At 52.6% G+C, this 12,661-nt stretch overlaps 1 protein-coding gene across 1 annotated transcript in view; it reads left to right on the top strand.

The window, feature by feature from the left end:
- Positions 1 to 5,746: 5,746 nt before the first annotated feature.
- EXT1 (exostosin glycosyltransferase 1) overlaps positions 5,747 to 12,661 on the top strand; it is a 177,900-nt gene continuing 170,985 nt past the window's right edge. Inside the window, exon 1 of the mRNA XM_061373433.1 lies at positions 5,747 to 6,968. Coding sequence (XP_061229417.1) covers positions 6,022 to 6,968 — 947 coding nt within the window. The 5' untranslated portion in view covers positions 5,747 to 6,021. The remainder of the gene's footprint in view (positions 6,969 to 12,661) is intronic.

Genomic DNA, 12,661 nt, shown 5'->3' with positions numbered 1-12,661 from the left:
CTGAAGGCAAAGACAGTTTGTAGGCCAGCCTTAACTTTTTCCAGACTGAGGAGTGGCCTTCAAAAAATGCTTTTCAAAGTTCAACCCAGCACTGTTGGCTAGGGAATAAAAGGTGAGCCCTGACTTTGCCTCCCAGGGACCTTCTGAGCCCACCCAGAAGGTGGGCAAACATTGCACAGGAGTTGGTTCCTCTCCTGTGGCCTTCAGGTAAGGACTCAGATAAAAGATTTCCTCTTGAATCAGTGGATAATTACCCAAACCAAAGTGGGATCTGGGAGTACTTGGGATCTGTGGAAACAGGGCTGCTGTCATTGTCCCTCTTCATGGCAGGGGGGTTGGAACTAGATGAACATAAGGTCCTTTCCAACCCTAACTATTATATGATTCTATGATTTAGGTTTTTAAATACAGAGCCAAGTCTGGAGCTCCAGGCTGCTGTCTCTGCAAGGTTTTGCTTAATTCTTCGGAAATCCTTGCTGCACTTTGCCATGGAAAAGCACATCCAAGTCACCAAGAATGGTGACTGTTCATCAGGGACTGTAGTGATAGGACAAGGGGGAATGGGCTCAAACTTAAACAGGGGAAGTTCAGGTTAGATATAAGGATAGATAAAGTTCTTTACTGTGTGGGTGGTGAGGCACTGGAATGGGTTGCCCAGGGAAGTTGTGAATGCTCCATTCCTTCCGGTGTTCAAGGCTGGGCTGGACAGAGCCTTGGGTGACATCATCTAGTGTGAGGCATCCTTGCCCATGGCAGAAAGGTTGGAAGCAGATGACCTTAAGGTCCTTTCCAACCCAAACCATTGTATGATTCTATAATGGTGGTTTGAGCTAATTAAGCAACAGGGTAACATTTTTTAACTGCGCACGTGCCTGCTGCCAAGCCCTTCCAAATATTTCAGATGCACTGCATTTTTTATGCTGCCTTTCTCCCTAGGATCATGACACACTTGACAGTGGTGATAAATCAGCTCTTGCACTGTCCTATTAGCCAGGAAAGCATTATCAACTCAATTTAGCTGGAAATCTGAGGCCCCCAGGTAAGCCAGTAGAGTGATTGCCCCAGGTAGTTAGTAGAACAAGCCAGTCTCAGGAGGTGAGTCCCACTCTACCCACTCTGGGAGGATGCTCTCCTGGAAGGCACAAGGGCAATTCTAGGTCTCCTACTTGGGCAAACGCTTTAAGCACAGAGTTACCAGGTTTTATAAAAGAGGGTTAGGGACAGGTGAGCATGTGACAGCATTTCTTCCCTTCTGTTTTGTGTGGATTTCAATCATAGAATCACCAAACTGTTATTGTTCCTTCCTTCCTAGGGTTGGAAGGGACATCTGGAGAGGCACGTTTTGAGATTCAGAGTTTAACCCTGTAGGCAGAGTAGATGAAGGAACAACTAATGCCCAGTGGGTTAGTCAAGGACATCAATCAGCATAAAAACTAAGGTGCATCAAAGTGTGCAAAGCAGTAGGATATTTTTCACATGCAAAAAGTGGAAGGTACCATGGGATTCATGTGGGTGACTCTTAGGAATTAAACTCTGGAGACATCTAAAGCTATAGCTGGACACCAAGAGCAAGACCCAAAACGAGAAGCCCACACTAATCCACCTCTTTAAGAATCTGGCCCCAAGTGACTTGCCACAGATTGGGCAGGTGTTAAGTTGCAAAGCCAGAAATAGAAAACCGATTCCCTCTCCTGGCCTTTCATTTGAGGGCTTGGACAGATTCCCAGACAACTGCCAGCCGTATGAAGATATAAATTATTTGGAAGAGTGCAAAGGGTAATGGACCAGAGTCAAAAGCCACCTGCAAGCTTGCAGACCCTTAGCAGGAACCAGTGGCCAGAGCAAACCTGGGGGCTGTAACTCATGTATTTGCCACGTGGATATGCTGAAATACCCTTTCACCACCAATTCTTCCTCTTCCCCAAGCAGGATTTCTATTATACACTGGTTTGTGCTCCACCATCCTCCTGCCTGGTAGCAGATGCAGGCAGATTTATTACAGACAGAGGTAGGCTTTCACTTCTGGAGCACTCTGCACCAGTGCCTGCCAGGACTGTGGAGAACTCTGCTTGAAGACTGAAGGCAGGCTGTGAGATTCCTGTTGGCTGCCACGCTGTCCACAGGGCCTGAACAACAACAGCAAAATAAAGCCAGGCTCATGTCATTCTGTATGTGGGAATATTACAAGTGGTGAGTGATAGTTGGTTTAGAAAGGTGGCCTTCAAAAAGGCAACTGATCATCACAGTCCCTCTCCTTCTGCAGCTAGGAGTATGCACGTATCTCCTCAAGCAAGCCTTGCCCAGCACAACAGGATCCAGAATTGTATGGAGCAATTGTTCCACAACTCATAGAATCATCATAGAATAGTTAGGGTTGGAAAGGACCTCAAGATCATCCAGTTCCAACCCATCTGTCATGTGCAGGGATGCCTCACACTGGATCATGTCACCCAAGGCTCTGTCCAACCTGGCCTTGAACACTAACAGAGATGGAACATTTGCCACTTCTTTGGGCAACCCATTCCAGTGCCTCAGCACCCTTACAGTAAAGAACTTCTTCCTTATATCTAACCTGAACTCCCCCTGTTAAGTTTGAACCCATTCCCCCTCGTCCTATCACCACAGTTCTTAATGAAGAGTCCCTCTCCAGCATCCTTGTAGATGCCTTCAGACACTGGAAGGCTGCTATGAGGTCTCCACGCAGCCTTCTCTTTTCCAGGTTGAACAGCCCCAACTTTCTCAGCCCATCTTCATACAGGAGGTGCTCCAGTCCCCTGATCATCCTCATGGCCCTCCTCTGGACTTGTTCCAACAGTTCCATGTCCTTTTTATGTTGAGGACACCAGAACTGCACACAATACTCCAGGTGAGGTCTCACGAGAGCAGAATAAAGGGGCAGGATCACCTTGTTCAGCCTGCTGGTCACGCTCCTTTTGATGCAGCCCAGGATATGGTTGGCTTTCTGGGCTGCAAGCGCACACTGAAGCCGGCTCATGCTAAGTTTCTCATCAACCAACACCCCCAAGTCCTTCTCTGCAGGGCTGCTCTGAATCACTTCTCAGGAATCCTATGGGTAAAGCCTAGCAGCAGTGATCTGCAGAGGTTTATTTCTCTGTCCTCTAAAATGACACCCTAACTGCCCTTGTCCAGATCCAAATATGTCAAAGCTTAAGTATTCACTGCTGCTGTGTGGCGGGCAGCAGCGTGGGTGCCGCAAGCACATGGCAGTTCAGCTGGAAACCCAACAGCTTTCACTTCCCTCCTACACTTCTCTGTTGTGGTGAGCAGCACTTTCGTGATACAGGCTCCCCAGCACCCCATCCTCAAAACCTACAGCAACAGCTACTGTCCTTGGTGCAGGCAGCAAACCTTACAGGCTTCTTTTTCTGTTTGAAACTGGTCCCCAGAGGCTTAATTTGCAGCCAGTAATGGGATTCCACCTTTCTGTGCCTGACAGAAGGTGCCTCTGCGAAGCAGCCTTGGTTCACCTTTCAAGAAGCTGACCTCTTTTTTTCTTGAACAGCATCCCGGGTTTGTATGTGGGCTGTGACAAATGTTTCAGGAAAGGATTACAGGGTTAATTAACACATTAATATTTAATCCTGCTTCCCCACTAGCAGGTCATGGGCCAAAATTTCTATCCCCCTGGACCCAAAGCTATGCCAGCCGCAAATATGACTTTCTTCTCAGAATTTGACTTCTTTCGTATTATTAATATTCCCAACTCCTTTCTTCTGCCTCAGGCCCTGGCCTCCTTCCTTCAACAGTCATCCCTACAATCAGATTATTTTGGAAGGGAACTGTCTTAGCTCCAGCAACAAGATTAAACTTTATTTACTGCCATTAATGTGCCCTTCCATGGTAGGTTCTCACCTCTTTCACTGAGGAAGCACGCTGTTGTCACTCAAGTTACCCTCACAATTCACCCCCTTAACTCTGCAGAAGTGGAGGAAGAAGAGGAAAGAACACAATAGGAACCACAGCTCACTCGTGGGATGAGCATGGAAAAACACAGGGATGGTGATACTTTTGGCCAAGACATGGCTTCTTGTCACTCAGATCATGTGAGACACTTCTGGATCTGGCAGCAGCAGAGCGGGAGGTGGGATTGCAGCCGGGGGAAGGTTACAGCTTTAGCACTGGAAAGGAGCATCAGGGAAAGCACACTGGCACAGGCTTTAGCACCTGATAGTTTCTTGACATCCAGGGTCTGGTGCAACCAGCTTGAAGCCCATCCCACTCAATTTCCCCGTTATTACTTGCTGAGCTAGCAGGATTGAAACATGAACACGTACGTGCGGTGCCATCACCCCTGCCAGTGCCGCGTGTGCCGGAGCAAGCCGGGGCTCCCAGCTGCGCACGCTACCCCTGCACTCGCGTACCGGGCAGCCTGCCCGGGAGAGGAGGGCTCTCCCGATGGACCCAGGCTGCTGGCGGCTGAACCGAACGCCAAGGAGGGATGACACGAAGCACAAACACGTAGCTGCAGGGGTGGCTGGGTGCTCAGGCAGCTCCCTGCACACTACTCAGCTGATCAGCGTTTTCTCATTGTCTGCCAGTCCCAAGAATCCACCTCCGGGGCACGCAGGGCCTCCTCCCCAGGGACATCGCACCCCGGCCGAAGCCGGTGGGGAGCGCTGGGCTTGACGGCAGCTCCAGTGCAAGCAGCGGAGCCGCGTCTTTTCTCTCCTCCGCCTTCCCCACTGTAAGACGGGAGGGCAGACACTGCCCTCACCACGAAGGGCGCTTGTTCGCAGGCAGTGTTTGGGTTATTGGGTCTCTCCCCCGCGATAGGCAGCCGGGTCTGTGTCCCCGGCACGCTCCCAGCCCAGCCGTTCCCCAGGGCGGCTCCGGCACCGCGGCGCCGCGCTCGGCAGGGGGCAGCAGCGGCACCGGCACACAGCGGGGTACACCGGCCGGGGGGCTGCGGGCTGCACCGGTGGGGGGCGGTGGCAGCGGACCGGGGCGGGGGAAACCAGGCCGGGTGGGAAGACGAAGAAAGGCCCGTACGGGCTAGGCCAGGCCCGGCCCGGTCTCGCTGTACTGATGCACAGGGGGTGCGTGGCGTAGCGGTGCCACTGCCCCCAGAAAGGAGACACCCCCCCCACCAGCACCAACCCCTCCCGTCCCGGCAACGGCGACCGCACCGGCGGCGCTCCCCCTCCGGCCGCGTTATGAATGGGTGCAGCGGAAGCCCCGCCCCCCCGGACGTGACGCCCCGCCAATGGGGGCGCGGGGCTGCGTGGCTGGATGAGGTCAGCGCGGCGGTGCCGGGGTGGGGGCGGTGCGCGGGGGGCCGGGTGAGGCGGGGGTCGCGGCCCGCGGGCGGGCAGAGCGGGGCAGGGCCGGGCGGGCAGAGCGGGGCTCGGCGGGGCGCTGCTGCGGCGGCCGAGGCCCGGGGGAGGCGGGGAAGGGAGGAGGGGCAAGGAGGAGGAGGAGAGGGAGGAGGATCCTCGCCGCCGCCGCTTCGTCCCGGGGGCCATTCAGCGGGAGCGCGGCGAGGAGCGAGCGGCGCCGGGGCCGGGCGGGGGGGCAGCCGGGCGATGCAGGGCTTCGTCAGGCTGCGGCGTGGCGGCCGCGGGCTGTGAGCCGGCGGGGCCGCGCTGGGCCGGGCCGTGCTGGGCTGGGCTGGGCTGGGCTGGCGGCGCGGGGAGGGGAGGGGCGGGCGGGAGCGTGGCGAAGGAGAGGGCAGGCAGCGGCGGGAAGGCGGGAGCGGGGCTGCCCCGGTGCCCGCCCCGCGCGGGGGGCCGGCCCCTGAGTGCATGCGGGGCGCCCCGCCGGGCCGCCGCCGGCCCGCCGCCGCCCGCCGCCCCTGAGAGACCGGCGGGGAGAAAGTTGCGGCGGTCGCCCACATGCGCGGCCCCGGCCGGCGGCTTGGGGAACGGCGCCGAGCGGAGGTGGGCGAAGAGAGTTTGAAGCGCTCGCCGGCGGGAAGATGGCGGAGCGGAGCTGAAAGCGGCGCCCGGCGAGCTCGGGGCGCCCCCGCCTTCCTCCGCAGCCCCCCGGACCCCCGCCGGACACATGCAGGCCAAAAAACGCTACCTGACGCTGCTGTCCGCCGGCACCTGTCTCGTCCTGCTGGTCTACCTGGGAGGCGTGTGGCTGCAGGCGGCACGGCGACCGCCGCCCGGTAGCCGGCATGGCCCGCGCCCCGGCGCCGAGCGGCCCTGGCCCCGCTTCCCCGACGCCCTGCGGCCCTTCGCACCGGCCGAGCGGACGGGCCCCGAGGGCGGCGGCGGGCGCGTCTCCCCTCGGCAGCGGCGGGACGCCAGCGCCGGCCTCTACCGCGGGCGCCGCTGCCGCATGGAGTCCTGCTTCGACTTCGCCCAGTGCCGGAAAAACGGCTTCAAGGTCTACGTGTACCCGCAGCAGAAGGGGGAGAAGATCGCCGAGAGCTACCAGAACGTCCTGGCCGCCATCGAGGGCTCCCGCTTCTACACCTCCGACCCCGGCCAGGCCTGCCTCTTCGTCCTCAGCTTGGACACGCTGGACCGGGACCAGCTTTCCCCCCAGTACGTGCACAACCTGCGCTCCAAGGTGCAGAGTCTCCACCTGTGGAACAACGGCAGAAACCACCTGATTTTTAATTTATATTCCGGCACCTGGCCCGACTACACCGAGGATGTGGGGTTTGACATCGGCCAGGCCATGCTGGCCAAAGCCAGCATCAGTACTGAAAACTTCAGACCCAACTTTGACGTTTCTATCCCGCTCTTTTCTAAGGATCATCCTAGGACAGGAGGGGAGAAGGGATTTTTGAGGTTTAACACCATCCCTCCTCTCAGGAAGTACATGTTGGTATTCAAGGGGAAAAGGTACCTGACGGGGATAGGGTCAGACACCAGGAATGCCTTATATCACGTCCATAACGGTGAGGATGTTGTCCTCTTGACCACCTGCAAGCATGGCAAAGACTGGCAAAAGCACAAGGATTCGCGCTGTGATCGAGACAACGCCGAGTATGAAAAGTAAGTGAGCGGTGCCCCTTACCCATGCGAGCGTGCCTGGCTCCGCAGGCAGCCCCGGCTGCTGGGCAGATGTGAGCAGATGTGTGCCGGCACGCTGATAGCGGCCAGAGGAGAGCCTCGGTTTCTCCTTTGGGTGGATCGGTGCCTGGCTCGGTGCTGCTTTGGCCGGGGAGGTGGCAGGGAGGTGTTGAAGGGCAGCGCCGCGTCCCACAGCCCTGGCGTTGCTTGCCCGGGTACTGATGACCTGCGTCTGCAGCCCTGGCCAGTGACAGAGGTGTTGCTGGAGGATGCTCTGGCATTTGGCGCTGCCCTTCATACCCCCAGTGCCCCTTGGGGTGGGCGCCCTGTGCCTTCACTGCTCCAAGACAAAGTTTGTATGAGTCCTCATCCCTTTTCGGTGTGTGTGTGAGCCTGGCTCTCTGGTGGCGTAGCTGTTAAGTGTGACTGCTAGGATGCTCTCTCCAAAACACACTGCCTGGTGTCTGGTCGGTGTCTCTGTATCTCCACAGTAACTTGCCTTGCTCTCTTTTTCCTTTCGTTTCAAACCAGCACAGCATCAGTAAAGAAAGGAGGAAAAAGAAAAGCTGACTGTTCGCATCCTGTGTCTGAGTTTCTGATACTTAAATGCGAGAGGATACATTGGCAGTGCAGCGCAGTGTGTTTTCTGTGGCTGCTTGGTTTCTTGATTGAGGCTTTCCCTCATTTTTATTTTCATTTGTTGGCAGTGGCACTGTGTAGCCAAATTTCGTGCTGCTGTGGTGCTGCCCTTGTCTTCCAGTCTGCTTTTCAGGTTTGTATATATAGCTGCTGGGAAAATCGCTTCCTGGGAATTACCTCCAGGACTGCGCTGCTGACTAAGCCGTTTGCAACTGATTAGTTCATTTAAATGCCGACCACCACTACATTTGCTGCAGAGTAGGTGGCTGTAGATGAAGTTTCTCGCATGAGAATGTTTCCGTGTAGCTGGAATTAGACACTGAATCGAACCAGACCAGCCGTACGGTGCTGAGTAGTGTGCGCTGGAGCTGCACCAAGAGCTGCCAACGGCTGGAGGGGTTTGCGATGCACAGAGGAGCGTAGGTGGAAAAATACTCCTGGAGAGCAGCCGGGAAGAAACTATGGTGGCATTAATGCTGATCAGAATTTCCAGCTGGCTGCCTGTTTCTCCATCGAAACTGTCCACAGGGGGGGTGGGAGGGACTGGGAAGGTCAGCACCACAGCCCTGGGAATGCTGCATGTGTCTGGGTGAACTCTGCTCACCCACCAGTGAGGGTGTAAATCTGCTGCAGAGGGGGAGGAAACAGCAGTGCAAATACCTGGTGGGCTTTTAGTTCCATTCAGTCTCAGAAAACTGATGGGTGAGTGATGAAATGATGCACATGTGGAAGAGATACAGTGGCAGTGCTGAGCGATTACTAGAGATACTAAGCTAAGCTCATGTTATGTATGACCTGAGAGTCCCTTTGGCTTGTGATCTCCTTTAGGAAATATTTTTTTGAGGGGGGGGAAGAAGGAGACCTGATAATTGCAGCCTTGCAGGCTATGCTGGCTTTTGGCATGAATCTCAGCAACTGGAACTAATTTACAGATAGGAAAAGTCCCGGTCATTTGCTTCATTCTACAGCTGTTGAGTTGTCATAAAAGCAAACATACCTGCCTGTGGGTTGATGTGAGTAGGGCCATATTAATTTTTTTTATAGCTATGCTATTTGGTCTAATAAAAGATAGACATCTCCCCATAAGTTCTGCCCCTCCAAAAGTGTCTTTGTCATTTATTTTGCAGTGAGGGGTGTATATAACAGCCCTCAGGGGATATGGAAGCATGAACCCAACTGGTACACGGTGCTACTCATACAAAACCCGTACATCCTGCTGTGATGCGGCTGTATCTGGGGTGGTGTATAGGAGCTTCAGCATTTGTTGCAATGCTGCTGTTAAAGACATGATTACATGATTACAAGAAGATTACTCCAAGAATTGAGGCAGGTTGAACCTGTGGGCCAGTGAGGGGGACAGGCGTGCTCTGGTGAAGAACTGCAAATGCTGAAGCTCTTTAACCCGGCATCCTGCCTGAGTGAGCGCACCTGCCAGAGCGTGCTGCTGCCGCTTCCTTTGCACTCCTGCTCTGGTGCCGACTCACAGCAAAGTATGCCATCTGCTGATCTCCCAGCTCGGCGTTCTCCGTGTCTCCCGTGCAAACAGGGACCACGCCTGGTGCTTCGCTCCCTTCATAAAACCCAGCCAGGAGGTGACATCCCCAGGGTAGCCTCACAGCAGTCAGCTGGGTAAAATGCTTCTGTGCAAATGTGTAAACCAGGTGTGAAAGCTGTAGGAGGGACTCTGTTATTCGCCCCACCTAAAGTAGCTTATGATCGTGAATGAGGCTGTAGTGCTTAGGAGAGGAATGTCTCTAAAGACAGCTAGGCCTTGAAAACTGCATGCAGAGCTGCTTTCTTTGAGGCTTTTGGGGCTTGGATTTAATAATGCATCCTCAAGGTTTTAATCAAAAAGAAGAAAAACATGTTCTCCAGGATACGTACATTTGCGTATCCATATAGAGTTGGGAAAGTCATGTACTGTGCTCTTGTGTGCCCCTTTCCCCATCCTCTGCTGTGACACTTGCACTGTTTCACCTCACATGGATTACAGGAGCATTGGTGCCTTGACTGTGGAGAGCTGGCCCCTGATACCGGTCCTTGCCAGGGTGAAATATGAGTGATCAGCTCTAGGTAGAGGCCTTGCAAAGCCAGGTGAATCAGGTCACCAGATTTTAAACCATGGTAATCTCCTGTCAGCAGGGTGTAGTGTTAGTTGGGTTACACTTGGTGCCAGTGCACGTTACAAGTTACTTGCGGTGGGGTTTCATCTAAGGCACAGCCTTCGTTGTTGGGTTCGAGCAAGGTCCACCTGTCTGCGGGATGTGTTGTTTCCTCTCTAGGGGATTGAAAAAGGCAAGAGAGGTGCCTTCTTGACCTGTGGTAAAATGCGTGCAGTGTCTTATTTCTTTGGGGGAAGGAGGCATGAGCGTGTGCGTATTTGACTGTGTCTCCCTGAATTATACTGGACGATCCATCTATATGTTCCAGCTAATTGGTTTGCACCCCAGTTATGCATCTCAGCAGATAAAGCTGATACAGACTAAAATGAATCGCATTTTGATTAGACTACTAGCAAACAGGATATAAAAGAAAACAAAGAAAACCTCTGCTTTCTTTACAAACTGGGCTTTCTGAATTACTCCATGGTAGGATTTCAGCATCAGGCTTTCTGTTTCACAAAGGGTTAAGTGAATGAACAGTGCTGCTGCTGAAGTCTGAAGACAGCCTCTTAAATATTTAATGACAGTCTAAATATATACATGTGTACAATGTGTTTTAAACAAAGGCAGAATTCATGTACAGGCTTAACTGGTTCCAAATAATTACTTTTTGGAAGGTAATATAAACAACTATGGATAGGGAAAGAAATGGAGGAATGCAGTGTTCTGGTAAAGCCAGATGCAGGAGAGAGATTTGCACTGAAATGGGGATCTTTCTAGGAAGGTAAATAATGTCTGTGATGTATCTCCTGATCTGCAACAACTGCGCCCTTGGAAGATGGGGAGAGCAGCAGTGATAGTATCCAAAAACATAAGGTCTCACCAAAAGCTTGTTCAAGGAGGCTTTTTCCTTCTACGTGTTTAGGATAGCTGAAGTTAATGATGGTTGGTGAAACGAAGGGGAAAAAACAAATAATGGTCAGGGTTGAAGAAAATAGGATGGAAGTGGAAGTGAGCAAAAAAATGTATTTTGTGAAAAATGTGAATTTATGGTGGAGGACAACTAGTGTAACAAGGGTGTTCTTTATAGACTTTTGTTCGACTAATCAGTGCTCAAAAAGCCTGCGTGATCAAGGCTGAGCTGAGAAAGGCAGGGAAAACACGCAGGACCTCACAAGGTGGGACTAGTTCTGCAAGAGGAGGTTGGAGGCACGTGGTTGAGGAGGAGCCTGCGGAAGGAGGTGTGCACAGAGCTACCTGGCACTGCTGGGTGCAGGCAGAAGCAGCATCACCACATGTCTATGCCTGGGAGCCATTTCTGCAAGGCACACAGTAGCACTGAGCAGGGTTGTAGATGTACTTTCACAGGTGAAAATATCCAGGTGAACATACTGATCAATCCCTGGTACCCAGTAGGTTTACCTGGCATGTCCTATACTGGTGTAACATGTCTCAATCACGTCTGAATCTCCTAGCCATGAAAATGCTGTCCTGAGCAAAGGTTACCGTTGCGCAATAAGCACGGAGGGGGAAGAGCAGCAACTTTTAGTTTCGCTTCCTTCCCATCAGGCATAAAATACACATGTAAAAAAAGAAGTGGTAGGAGCAGACACTCGGGATGACTTTGCCACTCACGAGACTGGCATGAAAATGTGGCATAAGCCATAGGCATGCCTGTCCAACATGTGATGATAATCTGGAGGCTGCATATGCATGTATGTGCGTGTTGTGAACAAAGGTGAAATTCTTGTATTTTCAGCATGCTGAATTTCAGTGTTTTGGATTGAAATAAAAATACAAATGCCACGCTTAATCACTGACTGGATTGTCTTCAGGATTATTTAAAAGCCTTTACAGGTCAGCTCCTTTACAGCTATTTAGGATGGGGCTGAGAAATCACCCAGGTTTAGAGTGGCTGTTGTCCAGGACATCTGAACTGAGATGGGAGCCATCATCTTGTGTATCACCAGCCTGCTTTGGGAGTTTGGATGAAGCTCAAGAACTACTGAGAGAGCTTGGGCATTTTCCCAGAGTATCTTGGCTCCTGCAGAGACCTGTCCCCACCAGGCTGCTTTTTTATTTTAATATAAACTTTAAAGAAACTGGAAATCTGCCTGTTTTAGCAGTCAGATTATTTCAAAATGCAGTAAGCAGGTAAATGACAAATCTTTACTGTACCTCTGAGAAAGAGGGGTTTGCTCCATTGTGTTCTACCTCCTGCGCTCTGTATTGTGAAGTGGACCTATGTACCTGTTGGTGCTGATTTGCGGTGAGCAGTGCCCTGGTGGGGGTAGGAACTTCCACCTGGGAGGCTTAGGACTGATGCCGTGGTGGGAGCTGGGAGCAGGGTCTACAGGAGCATCCCTGAGCTCACCAGTGATGCAGTCCTCAGCCTGGCTATTAGCACCATGCTCTTCCTTTTTGGAAAAGGGATGGAAGAGGCTGGTTGCATCTACATGAGTGTGTTTCCCTCTGCCACTGGTGCCGAGTGCTGCAGTGTGTGTGGCCGTGTGTGTAGGGTCAGGCAGTGGCAGAGGAGCCCACCCTGCCCTCGGGCCTTAAACCAGGCGCCCTCCTAACCTCAAGTAATTATGTTTTCTTGTGGGGCAAGTTACTATAATTGCTTGCCCCAGGCTTTTCTATGTCTTTCTGTGAAGCATCTTATAGCAGGCTTTGTGGTGACAGTACTACAGTAGGTGGCTGATCTGGTCCAGGTCAGGTGTCTTCTCTATGCAGAAATGTAGGTGAACGTTTCTTTCACAGCCAGGGGGGCTTTGCTTTTATTTTTATTGCCTAGGAAAATTGCTCCAGGGTAAGTTACTGATAAATAATTATCACTGAAGGGCTGCTTTGTGATAGGACAGAACTCAAACCCCAAAATGATCCAAGTTATCATTTTAAGCAGAATTAATCCTGAAATGGGTAGTTTGAAGG

The sequence above is a fragment of the Neopsephotus bourkii genome, unplaced genomic scaffold, assembly GCF_033783945.1.
Source record: "Neopsephotus bourkii isolate Nb327-2 ecotype Australia unplaced genomic scaffold, CSIRO-AGI_Nbou_v1 NB_1630, whole genome shotgun sequence".
NCBI lineage: Eukaryota > Metazoa > Chordata > Aves > Psittaciformes > Psittacidae > Neopsephotus > Neopsephotus bourkii.
This window is presented reverse-complemented; position numbering and strand designations above follow the sequence as displayed.